Below are 14,106 nucleotides of genomic sequence, written 5' to 3'. Positions count from 1 at the left end.
ATTAGTACTGTAGTAGTGATCTTCCTAAATTGCAAATATGGTAATGTCACTTACCTGCTTACTGTCCTTCAGTGGCTTTGTAATAAAATTTACAGAGGCATCTAGAGCTTTCTGAAAGCATGTGCTTGTAAGCCAAACTATCTCAGTTTGAATTTGAGCTTTGCCAGTTATTAACTGTGTGACCTTAAGCAAATCACTTACCTTTCCCAGCCTCAGCTTCATAATCTGTAAAATGAGGACCAGTACCTACCTAGTGTAGGTGTTCTGAGAAGTAAATGAATAAATATAGTACATTTGGAAAAAACAAAACTGCCTGACATAAATAACTACTGTTGTTATTGTTTTTATTGGTTAGATGCCAACTTAATACTGGAGTTTTAATCTGCATTTCTTATTTCTTGTTTTTTTTTTTTTTTTTCCTTAATTGAATTTTCAAGGCTGCAAGTTAAATATCTTCTATTGAATAGGAGACAGAAACTTTTGGTAAATGTTTGGTGTCTGAGGACTTATGCATTGGTCACACCAACTTCCCCTAACTTAAAAATTCTATTTTTCCCAAGAGATGGGTCCTTTTCTGCAGCCTATAATGTTATTGCCTGAGTGTGATAATCTTCTGTATCCACAATGTTTCATTTCAAAGCTGCCTCACACTAATTTTTTGTCACATTGCCTAGTGTGACAATCTTTTGCATATACAATAATATTTTATTTTAAAGGTGTCTCTAAATGACAAGTAGTGATCCAAACTTAAGTTAATGTTCAATCGTGTGTGGTACCAATGAATAAATCAACTAATTTTACTACTTGTCTTTGATTAAAGGCTCCAGACAAGTTTTGATGTCATGATCAGCACATCTGAATCCTATATTTGCTATATAACATAGGCTGTGATAATGTGCCTTATAGCATCTTATAAATTAATGATTGTTATGTCACTGTTTGGTAATATTGAGAACTACTTGCTGTACAGTCTCTCACATAAGAGCTCTATATTTCTTCTCATGGATAACATTACCAAAAAAGGGTAAAATGTACTTTTGAAATTTTTTTCAAGAAAAAGAAAAAAAATGACTTAATTCATCCAAGAATGAAATTCCACATAATAGTTTTTCTAAAGTACATTTTTTGTGTGAATAAAGTCCCTTACTCAGAGGGAGTTTGGAAAAGGCATATAGACAAAAGAAGTCCCAGTGTCAAATATTTTAGCCATTAAAGCATAAATCAGCTTCAATTCTTCAGAGAGATAGTGTCTCAGGGAAGAAGAGAGATCTCTTTAATAATGTTTATTTCAGTGGGCATGTTTTTCTCATCCTATATAATAAAAGCCTAATATGCTAAGTGGTCGTCCAGTCAGCCATTCAACCAATCAAAGTGTAACATGCTAATGATATGCTAAGGCCGCTCAACTGCTCGCTACGACGTGCACTGGCCACCAGGGGGGCAGACAGTTGACAGGCCGACCAGTCGCTATGACATGCACTGACCACCAGGGGGCAGACGCTCCGATCGGTAGGTTAGTTTGCTGCTGGGGTCTGGCCAATTGGGACTGAGCGAGACGGGCCGGACATGCTCTGGAGCCCTCCCATGGTCCCTCCCCACCAGGGGACAGACACAGTGAGCCGAGCGGTAAGGAGCAGTGAGCAGGCAGTAAGGAGTGAGGGATCCCAGACTGCAAGAGGGATGTCCCCCTAGAGGTCCCAGACTGCAAGAGGGTGCAGGCCGGGCTGAGGGACACCCTTCCTCTCCCCCCAGTGCACAAATTTCGTGCTCTGGGCCTCTAGTAGTCTAATGAGACAGAGTGCTAATATTCATCTCCACATTTCTAAAATAGATTATGCAGCTAAGAGTCAGTCCATGTAGTAGATATTTTTGTTCTCTTCCCGACAATTCTGCCCCCCCTTTTTTGTTGGCATAAATATACATATGACCAGTTGAATTGATCAAGATGCTAGAATAAAATCCCTTGGAAACCTGTATTTATTTCTCAGAACCTAAAAGTAACTCTGAGATCATAAAACTGTACTTTCTCATTTTTTATTAATGTAAAATAGAAACAGATTAAATGACTTAGAGGTAGTACTAGAAATTAGCATTAATAAAGATAAAGAAAACACAGATAAGCAATACTACAGATAAGAAAGTGGGGAGACACAAATTATGTGAATACTGTATAGTTGATGCTGATAAATTTTAAATTAAGTAAGAATGTCCTAGGAAAATATACATGGCTAGAATTAGCTAAAGTAGAAGAAGAAAAAATTAGTAAATCCCAACCGTGAAGTAGAGAAAGTTTTTAAAACTCCGAAACTGTCTCCCCCAAAAGACTGAGTACAGATGGTTTCACAGGTCACTTCTTTCAGAATCTTAAAGAATAAACTCTTATGCTATTCATACCAGAGCACATAAAAGAAAAAAAAAGAAAAAAGGATGGTTTTCAGATTTTAAGAGAATAGTTTTGTTCTTTTTTTTTTTTTTAATTTATTTCAGAGAGGAAGGGAGAGGGAGAGAGAGATAGAAACATCAATGATGAGAGAGAATCATTGATTAGCTGCCTCCTGCATGCCCCACCCTGGGGATTGAGCCCACAACCTGGGCATGTGTCCCCGGCCGGAATGGAACCTGGGACCCTTCAGTCCCCAGGCCAATGCTCTACTCACTGAGCCAAACCTGCTAGCGTGGTTTTTGGATATTTTTTATGGTATTAACATTCTGATACAACCACCTAACAAAGATAGCATAAAAACAAACAGAAAATCATAGACCAACTCCATTTATGAATATAGATGAAAAAATAGGCAGAAAATAGAACAAGTGGGATCTAAAAACAGTTAAGCCATAGTAGGGTTTAACTCAAAAATCCACAAATGATTCAATATTAAGAAATTTTATATAGTTCATCATTGATGGGTCTAAGAAGAAAATTGCAATGCAAGCAGGGTTAAAAAACACACACTTCTTCATCGCAAAGCTTGGTACAAAGCTATAGTAATCAAAACGTAATTCTGGCATAAGGATGATGTATATAGAACAATGAAATAGAATTAAAAATACAGAAATAAACCTATACATCTATGGCCAATTGTTTTTTTTAAAGAGTACCAAGACCATTCAATGGGAAAGAATAGTCTCTTCAAACTGAAAGAGAAAAATGGATTTTCACATGGGAAAAATAATGCCTCACACCATATACAAAAATTAACTCAAAATGGATCAATGACGTAAAAATTGCCATAAATCTCTTAGAAGAAAACATAGGGGTAAATTTTTATGACCTTGAATCTGGCAATATATTCTTTGATATGACACCAAAAGCATGAGCATCAAAAGAAAAAATAAACTGGACTTCATTAAAATTAAAAACTTTTGTGCATCAAAGTATGTTTTCATAGGAGTGAACAGACAACTACAGAATGGGAGAAAATATTTAGAAATCAGATAAGAGTCTAGTATCCAGAATATATAAAAGAACCTGATTTTAAAATGGGCAAAGGACTTGAATAGAAATTTCTCCGAAGAAGATACACAAATGGCCAACAACATAACATCATTAGTTATCAGGGAAATGGCATATCAATACCACAGTGAAGTAACACATCACACCCAGTTGAATGGCTATACTTAAAAAATAAAAACAGAAAATAATGTATTGACAAGGATGTGAAGAAACTAGAACCCTTATACGTTGCTAGTAGGAATGTAAAATCATTCCGCTTCTATGGAAAGCAGTTCGGTGGTTTCTTAGAAAGCTAAACATAGAAATACCATATGACTAAATAATTCCACTGAATTTGCATATTACCCTTTTATTATATAAGATAGGATTCTTTAAGTGATTGAAAAACTCTCCCAGAATCATGCAGAATGATGAAACATTTACATTGAATTTAGGAGGAAGAAGAGGTTGCTTTATTCAACACATTTAGAATTGGCAATCATCTTTGCATAAGAAAATAAATAAAAACTGTAAATGTGGGAAATCAATACATTTTTTTGTTGCGTTTGTTTCTGCAGATGATGTCTATATGAAAAACCCAAGAGAATCAACGAAAAAATGTTTCAAAGGATAGGAAATTGCAGGGTTTTGGGCTACTTATAAGATACACTAAAATCAATAGATAGAAAAACCACTTAGTTTAGTTAGAAAATATTATGGGTCTTCTGATTCTGGCAGAATGTAGAGTAATCTAACATAGAAATACTACCAATATAAATATCTAGAAATACTGAATACACTTTCAAACTAAGTTTTTCTCTTAAAGCACAGCAGGCATTCAATAATACAGATCTCTCCAGTTACCAGAAATTTAGAAGGGATTTGGAAGCTGATGGGCACATGCCCGGGCTGTGGGCTCAATCCCCAGTAGGGGTTGTGCAGAAGGCAGCCGATCAATGATTCTCTCTCATCGATGTTTGTTTTTGTTTTTAATATATATATTTTTTATTGGTTTCAGAGAGGAAGAGGGGGGAGAGAGAGAGAGAGAGAAACACCAATGATGGGAGAGAATCATTGATTGACTGCCTCCTGCAAGCCCCCCACTGGGGATTGAGCCGCAACCTGGGCATGTGCCCCTGACCAGAATTGAACCGGAGACCCTTCAGTCTGCAGGCTGACGCTCTATCCACTGAGCCAAACTGGTTAGGGCTCATTGATGTTTCTACCTCTCCCTCTCCCTTCCTCTCTGATATCAATTAAAAATATATATTAAAAATAATAATAACAAATTAGCCCTGGCCAGTGTTGTCCAGTTGGTTGGAGCATCGGCCTACACAGCTGCGATGGGCTCGATTCCTGGTCAAGGACACATACCTAAATTGTAGGTTTGATCCCTGGCGGGACACATGTGGGAAGCAACCAATTGATGTGTCTCTTATCATAGCGATGTTTCTTTTTCTTCTCCTCTCCCTTCCACTCTCTAAAAATCAATGGGAAAAATATCCTCAGGTGAGGATTAATTAAAAATTAAAAAAAAATAGACAGTATATGTGCCAAGAATGAGATGTCAAAATTTCTTAAAATGTCAGAACAGTGATGCAGACTGCTCAGTTGCTGAGATTATATTCTTTCCCAGTACTTGATTTTCTTTTTTCCTTGGACCAAGAAATTAAGAATATATTATTGGGCTTTGAAAAAAGCAACATGTCAACTGAACATGAAGAAATACTTTCTAAAGCTGAATTCAACCAGAGTTAATTTAAAAGTTCATTCATCACTAACTTATAAACAAAAAAATACAGCTTTCCAGAATTTGAGTGTAATATGCCTGTCACTGTAGCATCTGACTGATGAAACAGTAGTCTTCAGTGACAAAGTATTATTTCTGGGTGTGAGTTCAATCTAACCATCTAGAACTAGTTGACAGAACCATCAAATCTTACTGGACAGGGCCCGAGCCCAGAGCGGGTTGCCTCGGGCAGACTGGTAGTGTGTGGGTTCTCAACTTTGTACAGGAAAGACTTCACAACACAAATCCAGGTGATTTTGAAAGTACATTTATTAAAGCTGAGGACAGTGAAACAAGGAAGGGCTTAGGATAGAAGACTAGGCGGGGCTGCTTTGGCTCCAATGGGAAAGAAGTTAGCCCAGGTGGGGCTGCTGTCAGCTCACTGGAGAGTCAGCAAAAAGGGACCTTGGAAACAGGGTCAGAGGATTAGCCCCGGACAGCTCCAGGAGGTGAATGCCTATGGGGGAAGAAGAGAAAGGGAAAGGCGTGGTCTAAGGAGAGTGTGCTGGGACCTTTGTCTTGAGGGTTTTAAAGGCTGGGAGTTTAGGGTGGTCTTAGGGGAGATCTCAATAGACTATTCATCACTTTCCAGGTGTGCCCTTTTAGGGTTGTGGTCTCCACTGATTGGTCAGTGCCAGGGCAGGGAGTCATTTCTGATCCTGGTGTCACCTGCCTGGTTTTGCTGCTTTTCTTGGCCCGGAGCTGAAATACAACTGAGGCCTAGATATTATCTCTCGGGAGGAAAGGACAGGAGGCTTTGTACCGAGTGACCAGCTCTGGAAGAAAAGGCCACCCTGGGGGAAAGATCCAGCACCAGTTTTGCCTGTGGCTAGGCACCTGGGGCCTTCCACCCTGGTGACCTTCTGTATCTGCTGTAAATGGCTCAGCCAGTTTGTTCAGCCATCGTCTTGCTTTCTCTATTCCACTTGCCAAGGAATTGTCCTAGCTTTTTACTATCGTGCCTCACAAACACTTCACATTTTTAACAGCCTGTAATATTAAATTAATTTTTTTCTAATTTAATAGTAAAAAAGAGATAAACAAAGATGACTAAATGTGGAATCTGTCTTAAAGCTCATGCTATCTCTTACTGAGCCAAAATGGTTGAAGCTAGCACTACTTAAATACCATCTTCAGCTGAAGACAAATGAAGATGTTGCAGGTGGGGGTGTCAGTTAAGGGAGGAAAAAACACTATAAATGGGTAAGGTTGTTAGCAGATTTAAATCTTTGTCTTCAGAATTAATAAGAGTTTCTAGAGATAAGTTTATTCTTCTCTTCCTGGGATAGCAGGGAGACACCCTTCGAAATGGAGAGTCCCCTTACAAAGGTAAAGGTCTCCTACAAAGAATAACTTCTACTTGGATTTCAGAGCTTCTCCATTGTATGCTGTTTCTTAAAATTGCCAGCCTAAAATAATCCTTATGCCAGAAAGATATTCTGAGGTGACAAAAATGTGTTCCCCTACAGCTGCTAGGCTGCAAACCCATACAGTCTATTCGTGCCCTGAATACTGTAGGCAGTTATAACACAGTGGTATTTGTGTAATGTGTTGCATTAGGATGTTCAGACAGCTAGATGTCACTTGGCAATAGGAATTCTTCAACTCCATTTTAATCTTATTGGAGCACTGTTGTATATGCGGTTTGTCTTTGACTGAAAGGTCGCTATGCAGGACTTGATTGTATATCTTCTTGGATTTTGTATGATTCAGATTTGCCTTAAAGAGAGTATACTCTTTCATCTTAGAACTATATATAATGCATATTTACTATGTCAATGTAGAGAATATCCAAACATGTAGAGAATTTTTTGTAGGTTTATTTGAAGCAAACTGACTGCAATGCCAGAAGTAAGATCGCAAATGCTGCAGAGAAAAATGCTTCCCAGAATGACAGTTTCCAGTTTCTTTAGATACATTTGGAATTGAGGGGGTAGGGAACTACTCAATAAACATAGCAAAAGCCCTAACTTTTTTCTTCTATTTACAGTACCTTGGCCATGTAGAAGTTGATGAATCAAGAGGAATGCACATCTGTGAAGATGCTGTAAAAAGATTGAAAGCTGTATGTATTTGATGGTTGCCAGTATTGGTCCATATGCTGTAAATATTCTCTTAAAAGGTTTTGCTCATAAATTTTAGTGATCCACGATCCAGTTTTTAATCTTAAGGCAAAAAGATGTGAGTTCCCTAATAAAGAGTATCTCACGTTGTCCATCCAAAGGTATAAATTATAAAGATCAACTTCTTCAATTTAGGCCAGACATTATTCAAAAGGTTCTTTTGGTTCAGAACCATATTAAACAAGTAGTATGAAATCTAACAGATAAATAATATTCTAAAGCCAGGATAAAATTTTTACAGTTAGTGTCTTAACCTAACTGAGATAACTGGGTTATAAATTATTGATTTTAAATTTACTATAAGAAACGGCTTTTTAGGAAAAAATAGAAGATGGGGATATCTGTGTTGGGAGGACTTATTAATTGGACTGCTACACCCAATTTCCTTTTGTACACCCCTCAAACATAATATATCACCCTGTCTCTTGCACAAACTTCAGCATATTTGATAAATAATGTTTCCTCTCCTGTTATGCCATAGTACACATCCTAGGCACATGCCTGTATATTTAATAAAAGGAGAAAATGGGTTCAGAGTTCATAAAGGTTCAGATTGAAGTGTTTATTTCATATTTTGGATAGATTTGAAGAATGTTTCATAAACTCTGACAGCCCTCTTCACAACCTCCTTCTTTCCAGTGTTTGGCCTTCTCCCCACCACCCCTTGCTCTGAAAGCTTTAAGCATTACTCTGCATGCCTTTGCCCCATATAGCATTAAATACTCGTTGCTTTGGATTTGCTGGTATAGTGGGCTGCCTTGAGTTTGGCTACTAATGAGTGCTTTTTCTCAGTTTACTTAATAATCAAAACTTTCCTGCTTCTTGATACATTCTGTAGGACCTCTTTTCTATAATTCCTCAATATAAAAGATATAAAATCAAGGGAGCAACCACTCAGAGAAATGAATTATATCTTGGAAGAAATGCCTGAATCTGTTGTAGAAGGGAAAGGAAGAGAAAAATAACTGATTATACTACGCAAAGAACTAAAATAAAAAAGTCAATGTAGCTGCAATATATACTATACACATACCTTTACCTTAGATTACCACAGGCGCATGCAGGAGGCAAAGGGTATGTTTACATACCCTTTACCTTAGACTTAGATTTTGGTCATTTAAATTCTTAAATGATTGAAGCCCTTCCTAGTCTCTCTGTGCTCTCCTATTACCATAATATTAAAGAGACTTATATCCATGTGTTATGGTACATGAAACTATAATTTATAGACTTGCTATGTCCACCTGAATATATATTTCCCACCTCAATATATACAGCTTCAGAAAATGTAATTTTTCAAGAAATATAAATTCAATCTCTTTAACAAAATAATTTTAAGTTCACTAGAAAAATAAGATAGGTTTAGCTAAGAACAGTTTAACAAATAATGTAATGATTTGTCTTACAGTCATTTAAGGAACTATTTTTAATTATTTTTTTTAAATCCTCACCCGAGGTTATTTTGCCATTGATTTTAGAGAGAATGGAAGAGAGACGGAAAGACAGAGAAATATTGTTGTGAGAGAAACACATTGATTGGTTGCCTTCTGCACATGCCCTGAGCAGGGCCCCGGCCAGGGAGGAGCCTGCAACCGAGTTACGTGCCCTTGATCAGAATCGAACCCAGGGCCCTTCAGTCCAAAGGCTGATGCTCTATCCACTGAGCCAAACCAGCTACAGCTAAAGAACATTTTAAACATCATAAACTACTGACTGAAAGCAATAGACAAATCAGTGAACAGACTAGATGAACCTGAAACAAACTATAAGTAGTTATTAAAGTCTTAAAACTTTGTTTTTAAAATAATTCTTTATTGTTGAAAGTATTACATATGTCTCCCTTCCCTCCCTCCGCATTGGCTCCCTCCAACCCCCTCTATCTTATAACTTCTATAGCTTACAGTTAGAAGGTCACTGTGGAATGAACCTTTAGAAAGTCTTTTTAACTCAGAGTATAGCTTCAGGTTCACTCTCTAAATGTGGAAAATCTAAGGATGGTTTAAATTTGACCAGAAGGTATTAAGAAATGGTATTTAGTTGTTTAGTGAGTAGTTAACCCTCTTAACTGTCTAGGTTTTTTTAAAAGCCAGTCAGAGAAAGACAGGTACCATAGGATTTCACTCATAAGTGGAATCTAAGGAGCAAACTGAACTAACAAGCAAAATAAAGGCAGATTCATAGATGGAGAGCAGGCTGCCTGGGGGGTAGAGGTGGGCTGGGAGGGTGGAGGGATTGATAAAAATGAAAAGAAAAAAAAAGAGAGAGAACTCATGGATGCAGACAACAGGTGGTGATTGCAGGGGATAAGGGGAGTGAGTTGAGTGGAGATGGAGGAGGGTATGGAGGGATAGCTGGTGATGGAAAAAAAGAGAAAAAAAAACCTATTTTAAAATAGAAACATCTGTTTATTATATAGGTAGTAAATTTCATTATTTAAAATACAAATCAACGAAAACAGTACATAAAATCTCTTACAATCCCAGAGATAGCCACTATTTACCATCGAGTTTTAAAACTAATTTTTGGGTTGAGTGAATGTTTTTGTTTTATTTTACCTTTTTATTTTCTTAACCAAGAAGATGATAAACTATAAGCATGATTATTTGAGTGTAGGACTATTTAGATTATAAAATTTAGTGAGTTTTTATTTTCACCAGAAATAGGAACCAAATTTGTCACAAAAAATTATACCTATACTTAAAACAGTGTCTGGCACACAGTAGCCACTCAAAAAATATTTCTGGAATGAATATACAGAAAACAATTCAGTCCTCAGTATGTGGTCAAATTGAATCTCATAATAATCACCATAACCGTAATTACATTTCATGTTTTTAAATCTTTTTACATAACTCTAAAAGATCCTTATTTCCCTGTGGTATTTATTTTTAAGATTTTTTAATTGATTTTTAGAGAGAGGAAGGGAGAGGGGGAGAGAGATAGAAACATCAGTGATAAGAGAGAATCATTGATTGGCTGCCTCCTACACACCCCCTACTAGGGATCAAGCCTACAACCCTGGCATGTACCCTAACCTGGAATCGAACCATGACCTCCTGGTTCATAGGTCAATGCTCAACCACTGAGCCACACTGGCTGGGCCATTTCTGAACTTTTCATTCAAGAAATTTTTTGAAAATTTTCAGACCAACCCTATCCAGGAGACTTGTAGCAAATGCTGTTTATAATTTTACATAGGGAAACAGGTAATTTAAAAAAATAAGATTAAAGTTTTAGGTAACTGATGTCAATTTCCTATTTATTGTACTCAGACTTCCCCCTTGTATAAATACTCTTTCTAACACTGTACTGAGAAGGTTGCAGAAAGTTGAAAGTCTTCAGTTTGTTGTTCTTTTTAGATCATATTAATCACAAAAATTTATGACTTTGTCTTCTTTTCATATTTTTGCTATGCAGAAATTCTAGTTGCCTCTCTCCCTAACATTGATCCTAACAAACATCTATAATCAAATATACCAAATGCTTATATTATGCCAAAGCTATGTCTCTTGAGGTGTTTCTGTTTACTTTTATAGATCATAAAGCTTCCTCTTAGAGTTTCAAATAAATGCAAGCAAATATAAAAGTGTACAACCTGAAGATTAAAGAAAAATAGCATATCTATGGAACTAGTTTGAATGTCAGTACTTTAAAATTTGAAGAATTATATAGCTTAGATGTACCAGTTAAGTAGCAAAACAGTCATCTTAAACTTATCACCTCCTAAATGATCTTTAAAATAAAAATCTAACATTCTAGTGCTTTTTAAATTTATGGGAAATTGAGGAAGCAGGATAGTTTGCAAGTATAGTTTTCTTTTTTCTTGAAGTAGCTCTTGAACATTTAGGATTATTGTAACTTCAATTAGAAGTTATCTGAAACTTAACATTCTCAAATGAAGAGATACTAAAATAGAATAGTATTTTAAACATATGCTTCTCAGAGCCTAAACATGTTTTGTTTTTTACTTTGTGACATAATTTCACAAATTAACCTAGGGACTTAGATGGTATGGGATCTGTCTGTGGATAATCTATTGTTCATTTTCAGTGTCTTTATGTCATAGTGCTAGATGAGGAGTAATGTAATTTATCAATCTATTCCGTAAAAAATCTATCAGGCCTTTGATTATCTTGCTTGACACTGATCCAAAGTGCCCTTCCTTTTAAAAGGTCTTTTCTTCCCGTTGTCTCTGTAAATGTGTTTCCCTCTGTCTTGGTTTTAGACTAGTTTCATTATACTATCAGTTTCTAATATGTTGATTTTTTTATTTACTATTTGATATATTTTTTCCTAATATATTTTTTTGTTTTAGCAGGTAAAAGAATCATAACTTAATTGTTTAAAAAAATATATTCTCTAATAACTATCTTTTTATGCATTTTGCACGTCAACTTTTTTCATTAACACCTGAGATCTTTTATAAAAAGAAGTCAAACTCCATGTTTAACAAGTGCTTTTCTGGAAGCTAAATTAAATATTAATGGATCTCTTTCCTTTACCCCACTTTCCTTAAGAATGGTGAATCTGTTAACTTTGGCTGCATCCTTAACAGTTGATGGTTGCTCACAGTCTAACAAAACTAAGGTCATCAAACTTGGCAGCAGAGATAAAATGTCAGTCTTGTTGTGATAACTACCCCAATTACTTCATTATTTTTCCAGCTTAAGTTCAAAACATTTTATAGAAATACTTGATACTGCTTATCATTTTCAAAACTTAGGGAGCAAGCAAACTGTGTTTGAATGACTTTATAAATTGTCTGAGAGTCAAATTTTAGAAAGTTGTCTTTTTCTAGATATTTGTCCATCATTAAAAACTGATTATAAAAAGTAAAAGCTTAAAGTATAATTCAACAAAATCTAGAAAATGTAAAGAAAATTAAGCTAACTTGGGTGAATTCAAATCCATCTTCTTTGCATAAATTCAGATTTTAAATGGTGGTCAGTTTTAAAGTTTGTATATGCTTAAAAATTGGTGCTGAGACCATAAACAGCTATGTTTGTCTCATGTACATAGTTTCAGGATTATATACTTATAACTGTCAATGCAAGTTTTTTTTCTAAAACAGTAACATTTAAAAAGAAAGCAAAACCCTAATCCTTAAATTTCAGTTGTGGTTCACAGATGTGGTTTTGTTCTCGTATGCTTGTTTTCTCTGCTCCAGTGAAATCATTAGCCTGTGTTCTTTATAGAAGATTTATTCTGTGTTTGCAATAGAACATATTTATTATTTCCCCATGATTGCTGTGGAATTGATCAGCACACATACAGATTAATCCTATTGCATAAGTAAGGATTCTCCAAGTGACATCTTGAACTCAGTAAGAAAAAGTCTGACAGTGATCCTTGCTGCACACTCATAATTTAATTGTATGTGTTGCTATTTGATTATGTGATCATTTGAATGTGAACGGGTTTTTTAATTGATGACTTCCACTTTTCAATTGAAAAATGTGTATGGAACTAATCTTCTATTTACTATTCTATTTACTAAATTTAAAATGCAAATCTCACGAAACCAGTATGTCCTAATATTTTTCTCTGCTACCAAATTTGGATAATCTCTGTTCTAAAAGTAAATAGAGACTATAATTAATTGCTCTGCATGGATACAGGTTCTGATTTCTTCTTATTCTTTCCATGGATTCTTAGGCCCTGTAGTATGTTTCCCTGCATTTTCATGTCACTTCTGGTATGGATAACTCTTTAAAACTCACTCCCTCCCCTTCTCCTACTTTGCCCTTTACCCAACTTCCATATGTGCTTATTGGTGTGAAACCCTGGGACATTAAGCCCATACAATAATAGCGCTCGACTTGTCCCCCTGTTCCTCCAGGAAAGGAAGTTCTTCAAAGGCTTCTTTGGAAAAGTAAGTTTGATGCCACATTTGTGCTTGCTTTATAAGGAGTTACACCCCTAGTATAGCACTGACATATTTTTTTTTTAAAAGAAATACAGCTTTGGTATCTTTATAATACAGCAATAGATTTGATTATATATGGAAATTAATGAATTGGAAAGTTGCTATCTATGATATTACCTGTGTCTGTTGATACTAAATCTGATGATTCCTAGGAAAGTCCAATAAACAAAGTAGGTTAAAAAAGGATTGTCTCTTTATTAAGACTAGGTGTTAAATTTAATTTGATATTGCAAAACTATTCATATTAGTTGAATTTTTCAGAAGTGGGTTTTATTTAGTGTTCTATATTGACAGAGAAGGGGGAAGAAATATTAAATTCAAGTGAAAATTAAATGTATCGCAAATTTTACACTCAATGCTATTTTTTTCAATCTAAGTTAAATTCCAGGTGAAGTTCAACAGAGCCTAAGTAATCCACCTAAATTCACAGATGTAATAAGTGGTAAAAACTAAGATTTGAACCCAGATAATCTGACTCTGGAGCCCACACTCTTAATCACTATGCTATACAGTCACTCTGTGTTCCCATTATTTTACAAGTGAACTTTAAAAGATTTAGGCTTAAAAGATGCTAATAAATAAAGAGCTTCTGGGAAACTTACTTTTATTCTCTTTCTCCTTCAAAGGTAGTAAGTAATTAACTTTGGCTTTATCTCTAGGTAATTTACTTTTTTATTAGTTAAAGCATTAAAGAGTCTTTTTTAGTGGTTCAAACTAACATTTTATTTATTTAGAGATATTTAAATCATACTAGTGAGTTTGACTCCCATAGGATTTCCTTAAAAGATGCTAAGTAATCCCATAATGGCATCCACGAACAAATGTGACTATCAGA

General features: G+C 35.6%; 1 protein-coding gene across 7 annotated transcripts in view; it reads left to right on the top strand.

Moving 5' to 3' along the window:
• Positions 1-14,106, top strand: part of NUMB (NUMB endocytic adaptor protein) — a 145,993-nt gene that overhangs the window by 100,359 nt on the left and 31,528 nt on the right. For 5 of the 7 annotated variants that reach the window (XM_079769162.1, XM_079769161.1, XM_079769163.1 and 2 more), the window contains 2 exons: positions 7,213-7,287; positions 13,185-13,217. In XM_079769162.1, the coding sequence (XP_079625288.1) occupies positions 7,213-7,287; positions 13,185-13,217 (108 nt within the window). The remainder of the gene's footprint in view (positions 1-7,212; positions 7,288-13,184; positions 13,218-14,106) is intronic. The other 2 variants (XM_079769165.1, XM_079769167.1) reach the window with 1 other exon arrangement.

Source organism: Cnephaeus nilssonii (assembly GCF_951640355.1).
Source record: "Cnephaeus nilssonii genome assembly, chromosome: 4".
Lineage (NCBI taxonomy): Eukaryota > Metazoa > Chordata > Mammalia > Chiroptera > Vespertilionidae > Cnephaeus > Cnephaeus nilssonii.
This window is presented reverse-complemented; position numbering and strand designations above follow the sequence as displayed.